This window comes from Tenrec ecaudatus, chromosome 10 (assembly GCF_050624435.1).
Source record: "Tenrec ecaudatus isolate mTenEca1 chromosome 10, mTenEca1.hap1, whole genome shotgun sequence".
NCBI lineage: Eukaryota > Metazoa > Chordata > Mammalia > Afrosoricida > Tenrecidae > Tenrec > Tenrec ecaudatus.
The window spans coordinates 75,883,889-75,906,970 of NC_134539.1; the positions used below are offsets into that span (position 1 = coordinate 75,883,889).

The following is a 23,082-nucleotide window of genomic DNA, read 5'->3' on the forward strand; positions in this document are numbered from 1 at the left end:
GACCCAGCGCCTCCACCTCACCCAAGAACTCTTCACACAAGATCAGGACCTCAGGAAGAAAGGACCAGCCCAGAATGTGCAGGGACATCCCTCCCTGTGCCCATGACCCCCCCCCCATGTGGTACCGCCATTTTCCTCCTCCCCCATGTTAGCAGAGACTCATCTGCTTGGCCACCCAGAAGGTTCTGGAGCACATGCACCTGATAAGGAATTAAAACTTGCAGGCAGGCTCCGCTTGCACATCATCTGTATTGTCACAGGAAACACATGTCCATAAAACAGTTGGCTTGAAATGACCTATTAGGTCATATGGAGTCTGGCCCCTGGGGCCAACGTGGCACCGAAGCCCATGGTCCAGAGCCAGCACTTGATGTAGCTGTCCACAGGCTGCGGTGGGCAGGGAGCACCTGGGAGAGGCCAGCTCAAGCCCCAGGCCCTTTGGATCCAGGGACCGCATCTCCCAAAGGGCACTTGGGACAGCAGCGTTCTCAGGGAGTGAGCAGTCGTTCCTTGAGGAAAGGGTTCTGTGTTTAAATAAGTTTGGGGACCAAGGTGCCACCAGAAGCTTGGCCCCAAGACTTATCAGAGCCTTTCAGCCCAGGAAGACCACTGTTGGGTATGGGGACCACACAGAAGCGTTGTCCAAATATGTTTGACAGGAGTCCTTCCTCCCGACCGAATCTCGCAGGCTGGTGGCCCGCGAGTCGGCCTTTGGAGCTGCCCTAAGCTAGCGGTCGATGATCACTCGTGAAATTGGGCACCTGCACTGGGTGGTGGAGGGGCTTGGGGTATTTTGCTGAGCATGAGGGGCACAGCCAAAGGCTCAACAGGGATGACGACAAGAGGACAAGACCAGATCCCTCCCCTCTCCCGTCACCTTGGTTCTCGCCTGTCTTCTCCCCAGCAGAGGCTTAGTCTCCAAGGCTGGGCCCCCGCCAGCCTGCGCAGCACGACCCAACACAGCACTCACCAGGGGCCAGTCTGCTGGGGGTCGCCTGCCTCCAAGAGGACTTGTGAGTGGCTGACTCCAGCTGTGGGGCTGCTGCCTCAGTGGCCCTCGCCGACCGACCTCCGTGTCCTCCTTGGGCCCCTCCACAGCCCCCGGAGCCCCGCCTCCCGGGGAAGGTGTGGGCGGCCAGCTCACCAGGCCGAGATGAGCATCTGGCAGGTGTTGGAGGACATCCAGACCAGCTCCACCAGGCGGAACTGGAAGTAGCCGATGATGAAGCCTGAGACGACATCCGTGATGTGGTGGCGTCCGATCATCACGCGCGACAGGCCCACGCAGAAGGCCCAGAGCACCAGGAGCACGCGCAGGGGCACGGCCAGCACCAGGTGGCTGAGGAAGAACTTGGACACCATGGCGGCGCGGCTGGCGTGCCCAGCCGGGAAGGCGTAGATGTCCATGGTGAGGTAGTCCAGGAGGCCGGGACTTGTCTCATAGGGACCCCGCCGCTTGATGAGCTTCTGCACGCCGGCCACCGTCATGATGTCCAGGAGCAGGGCTGTGGGCAGCGTCACAGGCACAGGGTCATCAAAGCCATCCAACTTCCGGGGCCTCCCCGGCCAGGCTGCCCAGGCCTGGCTCCCATCTCTTCCCCCACCTGGCCACCTCGCCCTTCCACCCAGCTTTGGCGCTCTCACCCCCTGCCCTAGGGCACACGTCCCATTATTACATCTCTCTCTTATTCCCCAGGACGGCCCCCACTCTGCGCATTGGCAGAGAGGTGTCTAGGGGTCCCTGGGTGGCACAAACGGCTAAGCACTTGACTGCTAACCAAAAGGCCGGTGGTTCAAATCCCCCCACAGGCACTTTAAAAGAGAGGCCCAGAGATCTACTTCCCCCAAACAATCAGCCCTTGGAAATATCAGGGCACACATAACCCCACTGAGGTCACCAGGGAGCTGGACTGACCGGCAAGTGGCTTGGTGTTTTGGTCTGGGAGATGTGAACGGAGGCCTGAGTGGTCAGAGGTATCATGGGAAAGCATGAGGTCCTGAGAGGGAGGGAGGGAGGGAGAGAGGGCAGCCCTGGGGTGGGCGATTTTCTGAAATGACTGCATTAAAAGCCCACGGCAGCCCTGAAGGTGAGGCTGTGAGGGTCATCCCCATTTCACAGGGGGTGCGCCAAAGCCCCAGGCCCCTGAACATTCATATCTGCTGCCCCTCCTTCCTGAATGTCCCAGCCCCTTTCCTTCCCCCACAGGCACTTTCCCTCCTCCTTCAGGTCTCAGCTTAGATGGCACCTCCTCAGGGAAGCCTTCCCTGCTGCCCAGCCCAGCCCAGACTCTCACTGTGCTCGCCTTCACGGGCCCTGGCCACCTGTCCCAAGAACTCTGCGCCTCCCCGCAAACACCGTCCCTGGCAGAGGCCAAGGCTATGCCTGATTTAATCTTCCATCTACACCCAGTGCTGGACAGACAGCGCCAGCACCGAGCACCCGCTGAGTCATTGGCCCGAGGCTCATGGTCAGCAGAGCGGAGCAGGGATTCTAGCCTGCTGGGTGCCTTCCCCCCTTGGGGAGCACTTGGAAGACCTGGCGCTCCATTCCGCTTCTGCCCCCTGTCCTGCTGTGTGGCACAGAGGGGCTGGCCTGGCTCTCCGGGTTCCAGCTTCACAGCGAATCACAGTGGCTGCTAGATAGCCCATGTGTGAAACTCTAGGCAAACCCTCTGATATGGGGGTGGGGTGCATCCACAGGGCCAGGTGACACCCCAAAGGCAGATGCCCTGACAGTGGACAGTCCTGCACGGGTGCCCCACACGCATCCCCATCCTTCAAACAACTGGTCTCATGGGGCCTTACTTGACCCCCATCAGGTCACAGCACCTGTAAGTCCCTTACCGGGTGACGGCGAGGAGGAAATGGGCAGTGCTGTGGGTGGTGAAACACCAGGTATCACAGTCACTGGTGTGGGTTCGACCCGGGAGCCTCTGGACTGTGCAACCTTGGATGACTCCCTCGCTTGCCTCCCCTGCCAGCTTGAGACAGGGAGCATGTCCCTCTCAGGACTGCTGGGAGGGAGCCTGGCACTGTGCCTGCTGGGGGGATCACCTGGCTTGGCTTTGCCCAGGATGGAAGGGCTCCCCGAGATGCAAGACAGGGCTAAAGTCATGATGGCGCTGGGATGAGCTGGTCCCCTGAGCACCTGAAGGACTCAGTTAGGCTGAAGGACAGTGGAATGCAGGCTGGCTCTCCGGGCATGCCCAGAAAACTGTCCATAGCTCAGAAAGAAACAACAAACCATCGTAAAAAATGGGTTAGTAGATGTGCATTGGAGAACACTGACAAGAAAGAAAGTGAAAGGATAGGTTTAAATCTGTGCGGTGTACCACCGGAGTCCTGGTGATGCTGTGGGTGACACCATCGCAGGCTAGCCCCAGGGTGGGCCGGTCCAGCCTTCCAGTTGCTCTGCGGGGGGAAGATGAGGCTGCCTCAGGAGATGCCATCTCATCCCCTCGCCATTCCGCTCTGTCCGATAGAGTTGCTATGAGTCAGACCGGCTTGACAGCTTTGAGAGAGGCCGAACTTTCAGGCCCTGTCCCAATAGCACGGCCCTCCCTGCTTGTGGCTCCTCCTGGCCGCCGTAGGTGCTGCTCGGAGTCTGGCCTCTCGGTTTGGAATTTGCACCCTGTCCCTCTGATGGCTCCTGCCCCTCTCAGCAGCCACAGGGCTGCTGGATGACTGCCCCGCCCTGGCTACTAAGGCCCGAGGGAGGGAGGCAGAGTCTGAGGAAGGGAGAGAACTGCCTGCTACACTCCCCACGTTGTCATGGCAACCGGCTCCCTGGAGGCCGGCCTTCAGCCTGGAACAGGTGCAGGCAACTGGGAGGTGAGTAGCTGGCCAGCCTGCGTGTGCTGCTGACCCTGACCCTGACCCAGACCCAGACCCAGGCCCAGGCCCAGGCCCAGGCTTGGAGCCTTCTGAAGTCCGTGGAGGTCACAGGCCCGACAGGAGATGGGACGGGCAGGAGGAGGAGGAGGTGGCTGCATCTGATACCCTTGGGATCTGTGACTTCTGGCAGAGCTGAGGCAGGAGGCCAAGAGAAAGGAGCCAGACGGGCCTCTCCAGGGCAGGGCGGCCCATCTGTCATCTGCGAGTTCCCAGGCGATGACTTGGGGTGTCGGGCCTGCTCCTTTTAGGGGTTGGGTAAGCACCAGGCTGCTGATGGAAAGAGCAGCCGGTATCACAGCCCCAACATGCTCCCATGGAGATTACAGCTGAGTAAGCCCTCCGAGGCCGGCCCCCATGTCACCTGGGGTGACTAAGGGTTAGGCTGGACTCCACAGCGGGGTGCGGGAGGGCCCAACGAGCAGACTCTGGAATCACAGGCAGATTCAAAAGGGCACCAGCTCCTCTACTTATTAACAGCAAGTTCTTAAGACACGAAGAATAAAGGGCATTTCTTTTGGATAAATGATATAAATTTGCAATAGTAACAACCACCAATTACACATGTGGCTACACAGCTATGAATATCTGTATGCATATAGGAAGATATACTTATGTACCTATGGTGCTCATATGGGCACATCTGTAGGCAGACATGTGTATATGCTGCGTATATATTCCTATTTACAGTGAAGCACATGGGGACCCAGTGACAGGCACTTGCTTTGGTTGCTGCTGTTAGGTACTGGTTCCGACCCATAGCATCCCGATGCACAACAGAAGAAGCGCTGCCCGGTCCTGCGCCACCCCACAATTCTTCCTCTGCCCGAGCCCATGGATGCAGCCACTGTGTCCATCCATCTCGTCAGGGGTCTTCCTCTTTTTCGCCACCCTTCCACTCTACCAAACACGATGTCCTTCAGCAGGGACTGGTCTCTTCTGACAATCTGTCTGAAGTGAGTAAGACTTATGTTTTCCCATCCTCACCTCGAAGGAGCGCTCTGGCCTACCTTGTCCAATACAGATCGGTTTGTCCTTTTAGCAGTCCATGGTCCTTTCAATCTCCTCCAGTCCCACAGTGCAAATGCAAAACTGCCCTGAGTTGGGTCAAAGCATGCTTTCTGTAGCTGCCGGAAGATGGGGGTCACCTATCCTCTGGTGACCAGATTGCTCATCCCCAAACAAAATCAAACTCAGCAGCTTGCAAATGATTATTGCCCCACTGAGTCGACTGCCCCTCACAGAGCGCCCTGTGTGACTGAGCAGGCACCTCCAGGGTTTTCTTGGCTATCTGTCGACTGAATTAAGGAAGTGGGTTGCCAAATCTTTCTTCCGCAGAGCCACTGGCTGGGTTTGAACCACTAACCTTGCCGGGAGCAGTGAGGACAAATGACTATTATTTTCAAAAGCAAGCTAGTCTTCTCCATCCATAGCTCATGCACACATCATTCTGTGATGTTAGTGGCCGCCCTCTCCTGATTCCCTCCCCGAGCACACACGTCATTTCCAGTCACCAGATCTCCTGCCCCTCCCTGACTTTGCATCTTTGACTTGGGGCAAATTCTGCAGGAGTTGATTATTCTGAGGGGCACATTGTCTGTTTTGTTGTCCCGTCTCTGAGAGGGCTGCGGTTTCCAGTTGGAGCGGTTTCTCAGCGCAGGAGTCTCATCTCTGAATCCCTATATAGATATTGAAGAACCCATTCTGACTGAGACCCTCTGCTGTGCTCTTGTTCAGCGTGGTTGCAGTGGTAGCCAGGCACCGCCTACTTCCCTTGGTCTCAGAGGAGAAGGCCGTGGTTCATGCGGGGCATTCGTCCTGTGGACTCCGTTCTTCCTTGAGTTTTCCCTCTTCCTTTGTTCTTCTCTGCTCCAGGCGGGAAGAGCTGCTTCTCGGGGTGCAAGCTTCTGAGACCTCAAACGCTACCCACCGGACTAGGATGTAGAGCAATGTGTTTATGGATTGCGCTTTGCTAATTGACTTTGACCTCCCCTAAGGTATGGCTCTTAACCTTCAAGTTCACTAGTTCAGTCGCAATGTCTATGTAGTTTCAAGGCCTGTCCTCCCCATATGTGGTTATATATATGCATTTGAAAGTATGCATGTGGAGATCTCTCTCTCTCTCTATATATATATATATATACACACACATATACATATATACACACACATACCATACCTATATATGTTCATGGGTGTATTCCATATGACACCCCTCACCCATTTAGCATATATATCACCTATATATCTACTCACAAATTACTGTAAATTGTTACTGCTGTTGCTGGACTATATGTGTGATTGCATTTACTGATGTCCTTTGTCTTTTTAAAAATAATTTTATTGGGAGTTCTTACAGATATAACATTATAGTTCAATCACATCAAGCAGTATTGTACAATTGCTACCACAGTCAGTTTGAAAACATTTGCTTTCTTCTCAAACTCTTTGCTATCAGCTCCCCCTTTTCCCCTCCCTCCCCTGCTCCCAGGGGTCCTTTATTCTGGCTCACTCTCAATGGCTGTCTTTTGCCTTGGCCCAGCAACCTGACTACCTGCATATTGTGTGCCACTTCCCCTTTACCCGGGTCAGCTCCTCCATGTCCCACAGTTGGTTGGTTCAAAGATCCACTGATGGTCATCCATTCATCGTTGATGGACACTTGGTTTGGTTTTCCACTGTTTGCTGCTGGGAGTACTGCTGCACAGAACATGGGGTACCCATGTCTAGTCATGCCATTGCTCTTATTTCGAGGCCTAGAAGTAGGAGCGCTGGATCATGTGGTATTTCTATTTCTAGCTTTTAAAGGCGGTGCCACATCGAGTCCCAGAGGGGCTGTACAATTCTGCCGTCTGGGGCAAGTAGCTACTGGTTCCATATCCACCTTCCAGGTGAATGTCAACTCCAAGCAGACAAGGTCTCCATCTGTGTTACGGACACTGTGATCCAGCGTGAGTGCCCACAGAGGGTTGCTAAGACCATGATGACAGACAAAGGGAACAGGCTGTCCGTCTCACTCTGGCGGACTGGCTGGAGGCAAGCAAGGCTTGTGCCTCCACCCCCCCAGACGCTCCAACTGTTTTTAACAGTTGGATTGGCAATATCATTCATGTACCATACAATTCAATGGTATAAATACATTGAAAGGAGTTGCACAATGGTCACCGCGATCGATCCATTTCAGAACATTTTCTTCATTTTTGTACCCATTATTTCTGGCTCCCTCCCCCGCCCCATCTCCCATGCTATCACCCCGAGGAACTATTCATCTACTTACTATCTCTATGGATTGCCTATCCTGGTTTCATATCAAGAAAATACTACCAAAAAATCCCCAACAGCAACAAAATAAAACGCAGAAAAATCCAAAAGAAAGCAAAAGATACCAGAAAGAGAAATTAAAAATGAGTCAGAAGGGAAAACAGATGATACAGTGTCAACTTTTAACCGAATGATGTCTGCAGCAAGCTGCATTCGAATGTACGCTGTCTGAGGACCAGACTATTCACGTGCCTAGCTCATGCACGAGAGCGTGAAGGGGAGGCTTACTCTGCGCGGAGACGCTGCAAATAGATTTTGGGCTTTCATTGTCATTCATGGCCTTCGGCACATCAGGTGCTCAGAACATGAGCTCTCATCTCCCGCCTCTGCTCTTGGATTTTATTCTTTACGATCCATGGGTCACACGGGCTAGTATGTTCTTTCTGTGCGGACTTAGCTGGCAACTCACTTAGATGGCTGCTTGTCTTAAGACAAACCTTTAAAACCCCAGGCCCTATTCTTTCTGATAGCCGGGCACCATCTGGTTTTCCCACACACTCTGATATAGCACCCATATCCTCAGTGATCACTTCACGAGGGCAAGCGTTGAGCAGGGCCACGTCATAAGAACTACTTGTTCTTAGATCAGGGTTTCTGATTAAGTGCATGAAAGCTCTAATTTCTCAGCATGGAATCTACAGGCCCAAGAATTAAGCTAGACACACACGTTTCACATTTTTGGTGGCAAACCATATTTTCTTCCTGATGAAAACATACACCGCTGAAGGAGGCACTGCTTTGGCCCAAGCTGGGAGTGGGACAAACTAGCTCAGCTCTCAGGTCCCCCTACTCCCCAGCTTCTGAGGCTGCCCTGTGTCTTAAGATACGAAGACCATACATGTTGGGAAGCCCCTGCTATTTCTGGCAGGCGCTTCCTCTTGAGGTCATAATGAAGTGGAGACTAGCCCCTTCTCTTCTTGTGGCCCTCAGGGAGGGACTCATTGGGCCAGACTTTGCTCTTCCAGCTAGCCTGGCCCATCCTTGTGTCGATTTAATTCCGTCGCTCGACCACCAGATCCAGGGCACCACTGTATGCCAGGTGCTGAGCCAGGCTGAGGACTGACCAACCAGGCTGGCAAGGTCCCTGCTCTTGGAAACGCAGCATTGAGGGGGCAGATGGACAGAGGCAAACACTGAAACAGCCACGTGGTCAGGCCCGTGGACTCTCCAGCTCGCCACACTGCAGATGTGGCTGAGTTTGGGAAGGAGAAGATTGGCAGCTTCTCAGGGGGCCTCCCACCAGCTACTTCCTGGGCCCAGGCTCCCCTGGCCCTGCTGCTGCCTCCACAGGGAGTCTCCCCTCCCCCAGCAGGACCAGCAGTCGGTGTGACTGCGATTCTGACACCATCGGCACAAAGTCTGAAACCCAGAAATAGAAGCAAATGGGGCCATCACTCAAGGCTCTGTGAATTCTGTTCACATGGCTCCGTCGGTCCCCTGACCTACCTTCCCCCCTGGACTCAGAGGGGAGCAAGAGGCCCCTCAAGTGGAGAAGGCCCAGTTTGGCAGGAAACTCAGGGCCCAAGGTCAGGAGAGCTGCTCAGGGCTACACCAGGGGTGGATCACTTAGCTTCACGGGGACTCTGCTTTTTGAAGTAGACTACAGAGAGACTACATCAATGTCAGCTTCTGGGGACACATCACCTTGGGTACGTCCATCCCTCTGAGCCTCTTTGATATAATGAGGCTCCTTCTCTGAGGGCCTCGAGCCCCCAAATCTCCATAATCAGTGCCTGTGACCAACATCAGGAGACAGCAGTGCTCACATTCACCCCACCCCGACAATCTCCAATATCCTGAGACCCTCCTGGACTTCATGAGTGGGAAACCCAGTTCTTCCAAGTTCTACCGTCCCGAAGGCCTGCTGCTACTCCCAGCCTGGAGAGAACCTGCTACAGGGCCCACCCCTCTTCTCAGACTCAGAAGCCCTCAAGATCCATCATCACCAAGGAACCAGAGTGCTGGCGGGACCTCCAGGACACGGTAGCAACCAGCGCACTTTTCGAGGCAGGCCGCTATCATGGAAGCGTTGGGCTCAGCAATTCTAGGGCACCCCCTGTCTGCTAGTGGTTGCATGTGTGTGGCTGCCTAGGGCTGAGGTGACCACACGTGGCTCTGATGTGGGCTGCCTTTCCCTGGAGGGCGAGGCTTGAGGGCTGGGGACTGGAGGGTGGCATGGGGCAAGGCTGTGGGTTCCGCTATGGTCAAGCAATGGAGTGAAAATGGGCATGAAGCATGCTCCTTGCTGGCTGGCTGGCAAGGGCATGGATTGAGAGTGGGTATCCCTGGCTGGCTGGGGCTGTGAGCAAAGGCAGTGGACCCTGCTTTGCTTCAAATCTGCCCTTTCCAACTTCCTTTGGAGCTTGGGACCGAGCCTGAGGGCGTGGAAATTGGTTCAGACTTCTGGAAGGGTGTTTGGCATTCAGAAGCTGAGGATGTGTTTCCCTTTGACTCAGCTGTTTTGTTTGTGGGAGCGTTTCCTCAGGAAATAATTAAGGACCGTCCGGGACTCGTGGTTAAGGATGTCCACTGCACTGTTATTTATAACATCGAAAAATGTGAAACAACCCCTTGCCCTTCAGCGGACAGAGACGGAACAAGTGGGGCAAGTCTAGACAGTGCAGCTCCGTGGCCACCGCAGTGCCGGTATTGATGAACACCCAAGGGGAGTTAGGGGGCTGAGGAAGCAGCAAGAACCAATAGCAAACAAGACTCCCCCTTTTGTATACATGTACATGTGCAAATAGATGTGTTTGCCTTCAGAGCGGGGAGAGAGAGTCTAGAAGGCTCTGTGCTAACTGCTCACAGTGCTTCTCCTTGAGGGAACGCTTGAGGTGAAGGTCTTTAAGCCATCTTTTTCTAGCGCTAATGATTCTTCCCCTGCCACAAACACATATCACTTAGATGTGTTCTTGTAAAATGAACACACACACGTGCTACAGTATGGATGAGCCTTGGCAACATGGTGCTGAGTGAAAGACTTTGGATCCAAAAGGCCAAAGCTGCTCATGTTGACCAGGGCCTGCTGGGCAGGGGAAGTGAAGAGCTATTGAGGAAGGGACACTGAGTTTCGACTTCTCAAGCAAACTCTCTGCCATCAGGTCAATTTTGACCCCTAGCAACCCTAGAGGACAGGGGAGAGCTGCTCTGTGGGGTTCTGGGGCTGTATTTCTGTGTGGGAGTAGAAAGCCTCATCCTTTCCCTGCAGAGCAGCTGGTCGGTTTCAAACTGCTGACCTCATGGTTGGCAGCCAGCCCAATGCTTAACCCACTGTGCCACCAGGGCTCAGGGTTCCGGCTCGGGGTGGTGGAAACGCTTGACAACAGATAATGATGGAAGGGACACAGTGTAGCAGATAGAATCCATCTTCACCGGATTGACACGTCACCATAGTTAAAATGGCGAATTTTTTGTTACCTGAATTTTCTGATAACAGAGAGAAAGAAAGTAGGGCCCCGTGCCAGAAGAACACAGTCCTTGGGGAGTGTGTGGGGAGCAGAATTGGAGGTTGAAGGGAAATCCAGTCGTTGGCGTATGTGTGTTGTATGTGTCGGGCGTCTCTGGACCAGGAAACCCTTGACTTTGACCAGAGCCCGGCCACTTGGGCCCAAGATGCCAGGCAGCTGATGTGCGACCTGGGCTCTCTCTAATTTTCCTGTCCCGAGTGATTCTGAGTAAGTTCCCTAACTTCTTTCACCCGGAGAATCCACGCACTAAGGCTCCCTCCGGCTGCCTCCAAAGACTCTTGGGATGGGAGTGATCAAAATCCCAGGGGGTTAAGGATCAATGGCCTTTGAGTCATTCACCTGACGGCCAAGCACTGCCGGGAGAAGCAGGCGACATCCAAAGCTGGTCCCAGTAGACGGCTGAGACGCCACCCACCTGCCCAACTGCTTAGTTAATCTCTGTAGCATCAGGGCAGAGGAAACGATAGCTCCTTACTACAGGAATCGATCAAGTCTGGGGGTGCTCAAAGCCTTCCCTGAGGGGGTGGACAGCGCCCACTACTGGAAAGTTAGTGCGTGTCATTGCAGAAGGAAGACGCATTGCCGACAGTGAGGACGTGGGATCAAGCTAAGCATCCATCCCGGAGGGACAGGCTAGCTGGAGAGCTGGCCGCTGAGGAGCTGGGTGGGTGGGTGGAGATGCTGGGAGGTGATCGAGGGTGAGGGTGGGGGTGGGCAGTGGTTGGTGCAGGCGGAAGCAGAGGGCTCTCGGAGGCGAGACCCAGATTTCAAAAGGGACAGTAGACAGCTCCTCCCGGCCCAAGCCCGGTTCAGCCCTGAGAACAAGGCGGAGCCAGGTACGCCCTTCTAGAAAGCTGTGCTATAAGACACCCACAGAGAAGCACTCAGAGGTGTGTTCCCTGAATGGTGGAGAGGTTAGCCTTTGGGAGGGGGTCTAAGGGAGAAGCTTTTTCATTTTTCTATCTTTGTACTGTTTGAATACCCCCCCGCCCATAAAAATGTACCACTAAAGATCATTTTATAAACAACATAGATCAAGACAAAACGATGGAGAGGCCATTTCAACAACAGTAGCATTCCCATGCGGAATCGGCATGGTAATCCCGCATCCACCTGAGTGAGTCACTTGCTGCCTGGGTCCCTTTGGGGGTGTGGGGGTGGAGAAGGGGAGGAGTTTTGGGAGACCTGGAGTGGGTGTTGGGGGGGCAGAGCGGGACTTCTAATGAAGATGAAGATGACCATCGTCTCAACCCTAGCAGCAAGGGAGCATCACTAGGTGCCAAGCACTGGGCGCCCCTTAATGGGCAATTCTTCAGTGAAGTGGCCTAATGATCCACTGGCTAGGTGGACAACTGAGGCTCAGAGAGGGAAGTCATTTGTGGAAGCTTCATAACAGGGCTGGGATTTGCACCCAGGACTGGCTGGTGATACAGTCCATGCTTTTGTCAGGGGTTAAGAGCCCTTCCTGGTGGAGGGTTAGCTGGAGACAGATGACGCTTTCTACTTAGGGAAAGAGGTACAGCCCCAGGAACCTGCAGGGGCAGCTCTATCCTGCCTCACAGGGTCACTATGAGTTGAGAATATACACAGCAAAACACTCACCAATTCAACAGTTTCTGCACATGCCATCTAATGAGATTGATTATATTCGACGGGTGTGCACCTATTCTCATCCTCCTTTTCTGAGTCCCCCCCCTCTATTAACATAAATTCACTGCCCCCTAAGATTCCAACAGAGTCTCTCAAGTCAGTTTGATCCCGTATTGATAGTACGTTAAAGAGTAGAGTGCGTGAATTGTCGAATGTCAACCTGATGAGCTGCTCTCTATAAACCTTCACCTAATTCATGGTAATTCTTTTTAAGGGCATAATGTTCAAGGCAGACCTTTAAAAATAGTTAATTACTGTTTGGTTTGAAAAAGACCTGGAGCATATTTTTGCCTGAAGATTTAAATAGCATCTCAGGGCAATCGTTCCAGGGGTGTATCAGACCTCGTGGGTTGAGGGAGTTGCGTCCAGGAGAATTTGAAGTCCTCATCTACACTCTGCCCTGTGAGCGCAATTCTTCTCTGGGATCCTTGGTCTCAGTCTTCAGTGACGGTGGCTGGGCTCCCTCCAGTTCTTCTGGACCCAGAAAAGGGGAGACAGGTGTTCATGGCAGCAATCAGTCCCACATTCCAGATTCTCTTCCTGTTCCCGACTCCCTTTCTTCCTCTGTTGCTTCAGACCAATAGAGACTAATCGTTGTATCTTTGATGGCCCCTTGCAATATGTGGGACCCAAGGCACTATAATCAAAACAAGAGGTAGAACAGAAGCGCTCCACCTATTATCCAGTCCACCAGCTGGGATGTTCCATGATATCAGGCCCCTAAACCTCTAAGCCAGGAAATCAAATTTCATGATGTTTTTTTCTTGTGCACAATAAGAGGCCTGATCATTGCTGTAAATATACCTATCATACAACTTTTGTCACTTTAGCTTCTTCCAGCCTTTTCTTATACAATTTTTTATAGTCTTAGCCTCAGAATTGACAACCTCAGACTGGCGTGCATTTTCCATCCCCACATTCCCTTTGCTGGGTGGGACACACATTAATTCTGCAGGCATAGTTCTGCCTCAGAGAATGAATGTTATCCAATTTTTTTGTTTACATTGTGTCTAACCCCCATTGTTTTCTTTTTCTTTTTTCCCAGCCTTTTATTTTATTTTAAATCATTTTATTGGGGGCCAGTGAGGGTTTTTTTTTTTTTAAAGACCCCTTCCTCCTGAGAGGTTTCTGGACTCTGGGCCACGTGCACAGGGGGTGAGTGTGCATGCGGGATGGGAGGCTGTGTACAGAGCAGTGCCGAGTGTTTCCTCCAGGTCCGGCTGAGACCCTTCAGAGGCCCAGCGGTGACCACAGCACCAATTTCCTCAAACGCCAAGAGGTCGCTTTGGAGCCCAGGCGAGTTGAGGTGGCAAACATCCCGAAAGCCCCAGCCCCAAGCCCAGAGACTACGCCAGGGCTCTGCTGGGGGCCCTGGTGCTTGGAGTGAGTGGGCAGAGCCCTGAGGCACTCATTCTCCAGCAGTTCCCACCACAGTGATGTCACAGCCATTTCCTGGGCATGGGCCATAAGCCAGCCACCATACCAAACACTTTCCCCTGAAGTCCCCTGCCACAAGCCGGAAACTGAGACTCAGAAACAGCAATGAGTTTACACAGGAGGTAAGGCGCAACGCGGGGGCTTGGCAGAAGCCCAGGTTGGCCTCAGAACTGTGCTCTAGGTTTGAGAGCACCCCCAGGCCCCCAATTCGAAAGGGCTCTGAGAAGCCTGGCATTGGTGCTCAGCAGGTGTGCTTCTGTGTCCCAGGGCAGTGGGGTCAGAGCCTGTCTGGTGCTGTTGCTGAAGCTTTTGTTCCTACCAAGCTCAGGGACGGGAGCCACATCCCGCAAAAGGGATCCCAGGCCCACAGACCGGCTCTTCCCACCCTGCCGGCTCCCACGTGGGACTGCTAGGGACTGCTTTGTCCCAGGCCCCTAGTCGATGGTCTGGGTTCCCAAAAACGTCCCCAAAGGTGCTGGCAGACAGAAAACCTCCTCCCTCCGTGCAAACCAGCTTCAGGAGTCAGGTGGGACCCCGGGTCCCTCAGCCTCCGCAGCCTGGCCCCCACGCAGGAGAACTGGGCTTTCGTCTCAGACCTGCTACTTACTTCTGGGTGTGAGCAAGTCCCTTCACTTCTCAGAGCCCCCGTTTACTCATCTGTGCAATGAGGGATATTAACACTCATCATGAAAGGTCATTGGGAAACATAAAAATAAAAAATATTTAAAAGGTGGGATGGCCGTAGTATTTGGTACGTAATAAAATGCAATAGCTCACTTTTCTAACGACTTAAAAAAAACAAAAAAAAACAACCCTGCTGTCCCATCCATATTTAAGAGGGGAGGCGTCTCAGATCTGATCCTTCATCCTACGGAGCAAACTCCTTTCGTGTCTGATTGCTGGAAGGAGCCAAAAAAGTGGTCTCAACAAGTGGTTTCTCTCTTTAAAACAAACAAACAAACAAACCCACTGTCTTTGTGTCAATTCCAACATCTAGTGACTCCATAGGACTGCCTAGAACAGCCCCTGTGGGTCTCCAAGGCTGTGAATCTTTTTTTTTGGGGGGGGGCTGTGAATCTTTACGGGAGTAGAAAGTCTCCTCTTTCTCCTGCAGAGCAGCCGGTGGTTTCGAACTGCTGACCCTGTGCTTAGCGTAGCAGGTCATCACGTAACTCACTCTGTGAGTTCTTGTTAGGAAACTTCTGGGCAGGGGAAACTTTCTTAAAAGAAAATGTTTATGGATTTATTATTTTTTTTAAAAGATTCGAGTGGAGCTATTTTAGTTGGTGCCCAGAGGATGCTTGCTTGCATGCCTCCTGCTATGGGGAGCTCATCCCCTGTAAGAGAGCCTGGGGTTGGGCAGGTCTGGCTGCTCCACCATCCCTGTTCTTCATCCCACCTGGAGTGCCAGGCCCAGGCTCGTCCCCCAGCTCACTCCTCGGAGAAATACGAAGCAGAGTTAGAGAGATGCTCCCACCTCCCATCCTGGCTCCCTCAGATGCCTGACTGTGGGCAAGCAGCTGCCTGACTAGGGCCTGGCAGCCTCAACCTGAAGGGGCTGAGGTGAAGGTAAGAAGTGAAGGTGTCAGGCCTCAGGCCAAGGTGAAGTACAGTAATCACTCAGTGACCATTCCTACCACAGCTTGACTGCCCTAGGGGAAGGGCAGGCTGAAGGGGTCCTGGGAAGCAGAGAGTGAGGCTGGGGGATTAATCCTTGAGGGAACTTGTGATACCAGGCAGCCTCGCCCCAGGCAGCACTGGGAAAACTGCAGACCAGGAGAATAGCCCCTGAAGTCCTGCTGGCCCAACACCCTGACTGCCCTTCTCTGCCCCTCCCTATCCCTCTCCACGGGGCTCACAGGAGAAGAGACCTGGAGGTCAGGCCCCCTAGGTCTCCTCAGCTTCTGAGCCTTGAGCGGATTGTCTCCTGTGGAGGTGCCTCCGTTTCCTCATCTGTAGAATGGGAAGGAGGCTGGCCCAGCCTGGTGGGGTTGTTTGCTCAGGAGAGGAACATGGAAGTCGCCAACTGCAAAGAATGGGGTCATAAGAATGCAAGCCCCCAGCGTGCCAGACTAGCATCCCTGCAGCCCCAGCCTCACCCAGGGCAGCAGGAAGCCCCCAGATTCTTGGAGACCCCAAGTCAGGAGACACATGCTTGATCACAACTTTCTCAGAAAACAGACTTGGAACTGAGGCACCTGGTGGATTTTTCTTTCACTGAGACCTCCTCTCCCAGCCTCTCTCCAAAAGGGTGGCCACCCTGGGGAGGAGCCAGGTGTGGGGGTTGGACTAGAGTTCAGAGAGCACCTTGGGGACCCAGAGGGAGTCTCAGAGTGGGAGTCACCTTGCAGGTGAGGGGCACTCCACCACCCCCCCATGGTGCTGGCATGGCAACTGACTGAGGGCAAGCACTAAGCTGGAAACATTGGTGGCTTTGAAAAACCAGGCGAATGGCCACCCACGCCCCCTCCTGCAGGAGCTGCCTTGGGGAAGGAGAGCCTCTCAGTGCAGGGGTGAGCCTAGATGGACCTCTCAGGTCCCCCAAGCCCAGTGGAGAATCCTGGACAGGGTCCCCAAACCAAGCAGATGTGAGGGGCAGCATAGCAGGGTGGGCATGGAGACCGATCATAACGCTGCCTGTGGCTGTGGAAGTCTCTGACCTCTTCCCTGGGGCGGGTTACACAGGTGAGACATGGCCGCTGGGTCACCTATCAGACTTCCAACCAGTTCCTCAAAGGCCCCCGTCCTCCTTTCTGGTCCCCCCACTCAGTGGTTTCCACCGGGCCTCCGCACTTTCGAGGCCCCCATCCTCGGGTCCCCTGGTCCGGGTACCCCTGGTGCCCTTCCCACAACCTGTTTCTGGGACACCTTTCCTGCTTAACCTCATTAGATGACAGTTCCTGCCGGTTTCTGAGGGCCCCGGGGCCCTGCTGACTGGTCCTGGGGGGCCTGGCAGGGCCGTGAGCCGGGAACACTCACCCAGAAGCAGGTTCATGAGCACCTCCTGGCCAGCCAGCGTGCTGCTCTTCACCAGGCAGAGGATGGTGCCCCCGATCCAGGGGATGCCGTGGCCTGTAATGCCGATGAGCTTGACCATGGATCGGGCACTGGCCCAGGACGAGGCCCGGCCTGCGCACACCCCCAGTCGCTTGGACATGCAGATGTCGATGGCCAGCAGGGAGCTGAAGGCAATGCCCTTGAAGGAGGGGTTTAGCTGCATGCAGTCCTCCTCTGGCAGCTGCTGCGACTGGCGACGCTCCCGGGGGCCTTCTGCGGCTGGTGGGGGCTGCGCCGATGGGCCTGGGGCCTGCCTGCTCGTCCTGCGGGCCTCTGGGACCCCCTTGGGGGGTTGATTCAGGGACAGGAACTCGGCCCGGTTGAGGACATTGTTTCGGTCCCGGGCCCGGGCCCGGCTCTGGGAAGCTGGCATGGCAACTGGTTCACACAGAGAAGGCCAGTGCCCACCTGGCTCCAGGGGCCCTCTCTCCCAAGACAAGAGCAGCCGCCGCCGCCAGCCACCACTGTCCTCGGCCCCCTGCCTGCTCCGATCCCCGCCGACCGCCGGCTGTTAATTATAGAGTGGAAGAGCACACATGGTTGTTTACCTCTGACTGCCACTTGCTCGAGGGGGACGAGGAGGGAGGCAGTGCCAGGCTGGGCAACCAATCGAGCCCACCAATGCCAGGCCAGAGCCAATGGAACTAAGGGGAGACAGCTGCATACACAGCTGTGACCGGGCTGCCTCAGGGCCTGGGCTATTTAAATCTTCCAATGGCTCCTTCCCAGGCTTTGGGTGACTCTGGGAAATGTAGTCTTTCTGCTCCCCAGGACTCAGCTCTGCCTGTGGCTGGGGCAGACGTGGAGCCCTGGACTAATCCCTGCGTTTACCAGCCTCCCCCTGAATGGTCTAGACCCCTGTGAGCCGGGGCCTGCCAAAGGCCACCGAGGACACCAGATGGAGTCCATGATGACATCACCAAACACATCATCTCAGGTCCGCTGGGGCCAGGGCCAGGCCCAGCTCCTCCCTTAACAAGAGCAGTTCATTAAGCGGGCAGGCAGTTTTTCATCTTCTTCTTTGAAAATCAGACCTGAGTTTGGCTTCGGTAGATTATGGTTCAACCAAATGGAAATGTACCAGACTTGATTTCCATCAGCCGGCCGGTGATGGATCGGCTTGTCCGCATGGCCCAGAGCTGTGTGAAGGAACGGAGCACCGTGGAGGGCTTGGGCGACCCTTCAGTAGTGGCTGTAAGCCTTGACACCAGGCTGGGTGCCAAGTGGGCTACAGCAAGCGACACAGACCCCATGCCTGTCCCCCGGGAACACACAGCCCATGCCAATGTTTGATCACAAATGTGCAGGACAGGTTGCAGGGCCCTGGGATCCAGGCTCTGAGTCTGGGCTGGGCTTGCAGACGGCTTCCTCTGGGAAGGGACATGGAGCACCAGAGGGAGGGACTGGGCAAGGAGAGCCTTCTCCGTATGAAGACTGAGTGAAGCCAGGTGGCTGGTGTGAGGGAGGAGGAGGAGGAGGAGGAGAGAGAAGGAGAGTCCAGAGAAGGCAGACTGAGTGGGCCCACTGGAAGATTCGGATCTGAGGCAGGCCTCCCTGTGTGTTCTGGGCGAGGTAGCCCAAGGAAACAGAAAGTCAACAAGGGTGAGTGCTCTCTGCAGCAGCCCTGAGCTCCAGAGCCAGGTGGCTCCACCGTCGTTGACTGTGGGACCCTGAGAAATCACTTCCTGGGCCTCAGCGTTCCTGCCTGGAACACGGGACTAACAGTGCCCACATCCAAGGGCGGCTGGGAGCGTCAAGGAGATGTGTGTATGACGCTGAGCAGCGTCCCCTGACACACGGTAAGCTTCCAACCCCACGGGTGAGGGACTGCCACTACATGACCACGGGAGACTCCCGTTCAGTAGAACTCGTTCCCGTGGGGCAAGGTCAGACCCTGCCATCCCAGGTTGCTTACAGACCCCTGCCTCTGTCCAGCAGGGACGGTCCAGGCTGGGCGCACCATCCTCCTCTTCCTCTTCTAGGGTGCTCCACTCAGGCCACATGGCCATTGAGGGAGATGTCCCAGGCCAGCCACACCACATCCCACCCTCCTGGGTATAGCCACGGTGACATTTGTTGCTGCACAACAGACTCTGCCGGTGGCCATCTGGCTATTCGCCGCACGTGGAGATGGTGCGATGTATGGAGGCTGGACAATGTCGGCACGCTATGTCCTGGAGCTTCCTGACCATGCAGAGCAAACCTCTCTAAAGTACCCGTCTCAGCATCCCCACAGAGCAGACGAGGAAGCTGAGGGTCAGAGGGATGCAAGTACCCAGATAGGAAGCCAAAGAGGTGGGCAGCTCACATCCTAGCAGCGCCCGGGTGGGGACACGGGGCCTCTGTCTGCAGATCTCTCAGACCTGATGAGGACCTGTGTGTGCTGTGTGCTCACTCAGGGCATGCACCCTGCGCTCCCTGGGCAGGGTCTGTGACCTAGGCTGGCCTCAGGAAGGGCAGAGGAGCCCAGCTCAGACAGGGACTATTAATACCCAGTGGCCTGCGTCAGCATCTTGGGCTGGCAAGTGCTGTGTTCTGAGGGCCACCATGCTGGGGAGAGTGGTGGGTCCAATTTGGTTCTGGCCCACGAGTGGTTAGGACCTGGTCTTGCGGCTCTAGTGCTGCTGTGACGGAAATCCCACAAGTGGGCAGCTAACCAACAGACGTGGATTTTTCTCACAGTATAGAGGGTCCGAAGGCAGGAGAAGGTTTCTTCTATTGGTTCCTGGCGGGTGTTCATGTGCGCGCGCACGTGTGTGTGTGTGTGTGTGTGTGTGTGTCTTCATTTGGTGTGGCACCTCTCTTCCTAGTCTCAGCTGGCTTCTAGGTGCACAATCTACACTTTAAATTTTAAAGGTGATGGACTTAAACACACCCTTCACTAACATGACCTCTTAGCATAACAAAGAAAACCCATTCCCAACTAGGATAACCACAGGGTAATTTCCGGCGGGGGGGGGGGGGGAGGTGAGGGGGACATGATTCAAGTCCTAATACTTGGGAACAGGACTGCCCTGGGTTTAAACCCTGACGCAGCCACCTCTAGTTGAGTGACCATGGGAAAGTCCTTCCACTCTCTGGGCCTCAGTTTCCCCCTCAGGTGGTTGTGAGAGGATTGAATGAAGGACTCGTTCAACCTACCATGGCTTTGGTGCTTCCCATGTGACCCCAAGTCCTGCTCTGCTCCTTGTAAGACGAGGTGATGCAGTCTCCACCCTCCCAGTGGCTGAGAAGCAAGCACCATCTCTCAGCCTACAAAGCTTTACTAAGCTTTACCAACCAGCGGTCACACCACCTTAGTTCTCCAGTCTTGGAATTGATTGATTAATTCATTCAACCAATGCTTTCACTGATCTCCTTTCTGTAGACAGCCATTGTTTCAGAATAGTAAAATAGTAACAATCGCCTTATTTTTCCCCTTACTCTCCAAGTGCTACGTGCTCACTGTGATAAATTCATCAGAGACAGGTGAGCTCAGAGTGACCCCTTCCATCCGAGACCACTCATGTTAGCACGAGGTGGTCAGGTGATAGAAGGTTTCTTACTTCAGTGATTAGAAAGTGTACATCAATGTATATGATGTGGACATATACATCATTTTTAAAGATACGATCATGTCCTTTTAAAAAAAAACCACCTACCCTTTCTCTTAACCACATAAAACTGGCCATGTTTCCATGACAACCTCATCATTCCCCATGGCTGTCTGGCATTTTAGCATGTGTGTGGGCCTTCATTGAAGTCCAGTTCTACATTTGGGGGCATCTAGGTTGTGTCCATCTTGTCAAAGCTACTTAGTACATCCTGTGCACTAAACGGAATGCAAGTGAGTAACGTGGCAGGTGCCCTATAAAACAGTACACCTGGATGCAGCCCTCTGAGCTCTGATGGGCTAACCTGAGTCACTGACTGTAGGCCCAGACATGGGAGAGCGTGAGGGGACTAACAGACATTTAGAACTGAGAAGGGCAAGTCCAATCATCCTCTCCCCGTGCTAGTGACGAGGACAAACAGGCTCGGAGCTGTGACATCACCTATGAGGCACACACAGCTGGTTGGGGGCCAGAGCTGGGATCTGGACCATCTGACTCCTAAGCCCATGAAGGATCTTCCTGGCTAGATGTCTCACCATTTCTCTGTTCCCAACCGCTTGGCCTCTCCTCTCATTCACTCGTTCACCCACTCATGCATATCTCTTAGGCCAGCGCGGGCGTCCTGTGGTGAGGTATCTCTCTCCCCCATCTCTGCTGGCTTCTCTGTGCCTAATCTATTCTTATCGAATGCAAGGGCCTGTGCTAAGTGCAAAGATGAATCTGCAGTAGAGCATCTTTCTAGAGAGTAGGTCTGGTCTCCCAGCGTTTAGGAGATACTGTCCCACCTGGCCCTTGTTCTATGAATGCTTCTTATTCATTGAGAGGGGAGGGTGAAGTGACTCATCTGGGTTCAAAGCTGGCAGTGTCAGGATTGAGGCTCAGGTCTCAGCATGACATCCTCTCTCCTAACCATTAGACGGCACTGCTTCTCACTAACATAAGCAAGAGCCTGAAGTAGCAGTTGTACATCGTAAAACCTCAAAGCCAAACTCAGTCACTGAGTTGATGCCAACTCCTATCGACCCTATCGGGCAGGGTAGAAATGGCTCTGTGAGTTTCAAAGACTAACTGTTAACGGGAGTAGACAGCCCTGCCTTTCTCCTGTGGAGCGGAGGATGGGTCCAAACTGCGGGCTTTGTGGATCGCAGCCGAGTGCATAACCACGATACCAGCAGGGCTCCTTCTTGTACCTCCTGGACATTTGTTTGTCGTCTATACATACTGATCATTGACTTGGCCCTATCCGGGGTTAGGTACTAGGCCGTGCTAATTACGTGTGGCCCTGTCACCTCTTGTGGCCATCACAGTGTCTGTAGCCCCGATCACACGCATGAGAACATCTAAGCTCGGAGGTGCAGGTGTAGAGGGAGTCAGGGAATGGGAGTTCGAACATCCCACCCTCAGCCCTCTGCCCTTGGTATTCTTGTCTTCCTTTCTTAGCCACATCGGTGCCTCACTTTTTCTGTGTGTTCGGGGCCCTGCTGCCAGCACAGTGGCAGCCCCACAGGCCAGGCACTGGCATCTGCTCACCTGTGGGGCCCACGTGCCCAGGCGGTGCTGGCCCACCAAGAGCAAACACTCCGCTGCCACTGAGTTGACCCAGCCTCACGGCAACCCTAGAGGACAAAACAGAAGTGCCCCACGGGGGTTCCCAGACCGTCCATCTTTACAGAAGCTGACAGCCTCGTCTTCCTCCCTCAGAGCTGCTGGTGGGTTTGAACTGTGGGCTTGCGGTCAGCAGCCCGACGCATAGTCCACTCACTGCGCCACCAGAACTCTTTGGCCCTTTAAGAGGTGTTTGTGGGTTGAATAGATTGATTACATAGGCCGGGCTCTAATCTACCACGATTAAAGATGGATGGCCAGTAAGCCCAAACCAAACCAAAAAACCCCAAATCCCAAACCATCGGTGTATTCTGACTCACAGTGGCCTTGCTGGACAGAATAGAATTGCCCCATTGGGTTTGCAAGGCTGTAAATCTTTACGGAAGCAGACCGCTTCATCTTTGTCCCGCAGAGAGGCTTGTGGGTTTGAACCGCGGACCTTCCAGTTAGCAGCCACGGCGTGACCACCGAGCCACCAGGACTCAGTGACCCAGCAGGGAAAGGGTGGGGGTAGGCAAGAAGCTGCACTCCACCGCAGACACAGACATACACACACACACACACACACACACACACATGCCCATTGGTGGCGAGGGGAGGTGGGGGCGGCGGGCCAGGTGAGGCAGGGAACCCTGAAGCCAGCCTTGTCCTCCCGCCGCGGATCACTTTCTCAGTTCGAGTTTCGAAGGCCGCTCCTGGGCTATTTCTGTCGGGAAACCTGACCCGTCGCTGGTTTATTTTAGCACCTTGGAGAACTCCCAATGCCGCACCCAATCTCTGGCTGACGGCCCTGGGCGCCCTTCCCTGGAGCAGAGCAGGGTCTGCTGGGAGCCTGCCTGGTCTCAGCGGTGTCTCCGGCACTGCGCGTGGGGTGCTGGGTCAAGGGCTGCAGAGGTGGGGTGCTTTCTGAATACCTTGCTTCTTGACCGTGGCCTCAACTCCTTATCTGGGAGGTGGGCATGACTAGGCTCCAGTGGAGGTCCTGTTGCGGCTCCTGAGGCTAGGTCAGGCAGAGAGAGAGAGCAGTGGGCACCAGGCAGGGGACCCCAACTGGGGAGCGG

At 54.5% G+C, this 23,082-nt stretch overlaps 1 protein-coding gene across 1 annotated transcript; it reads right to left on the reverse strand.

Annotated features, from left to right (window-relative positions):
- Positions 1-292: 292 nt before the first annotated feature.
- PLPP7 (phospholipid phosphatase 7 (inactive)) lies at positions 293-17,498 on the reverse strand. Its single transcript, XM_075559088.1, has 2 exons — positions 16,746-17,498; positions 293-1,505 (listed from the first exon to the last, which is right to left on the reverse strand). Exons 1-2 carry the CDS (start codon positions 17,194-17,196, stop codon positions 1,141-1,143), a joined length of 816 nt encoding a protein of 271 aa, XP_075415203.1. The 5' UTR covers positions 17,197-17,498; the 3' UTR covers positions 293-1,140.
- Between the last annotated feature and the right edge of the window lie 5,584 nt (positions 17,499-23,082).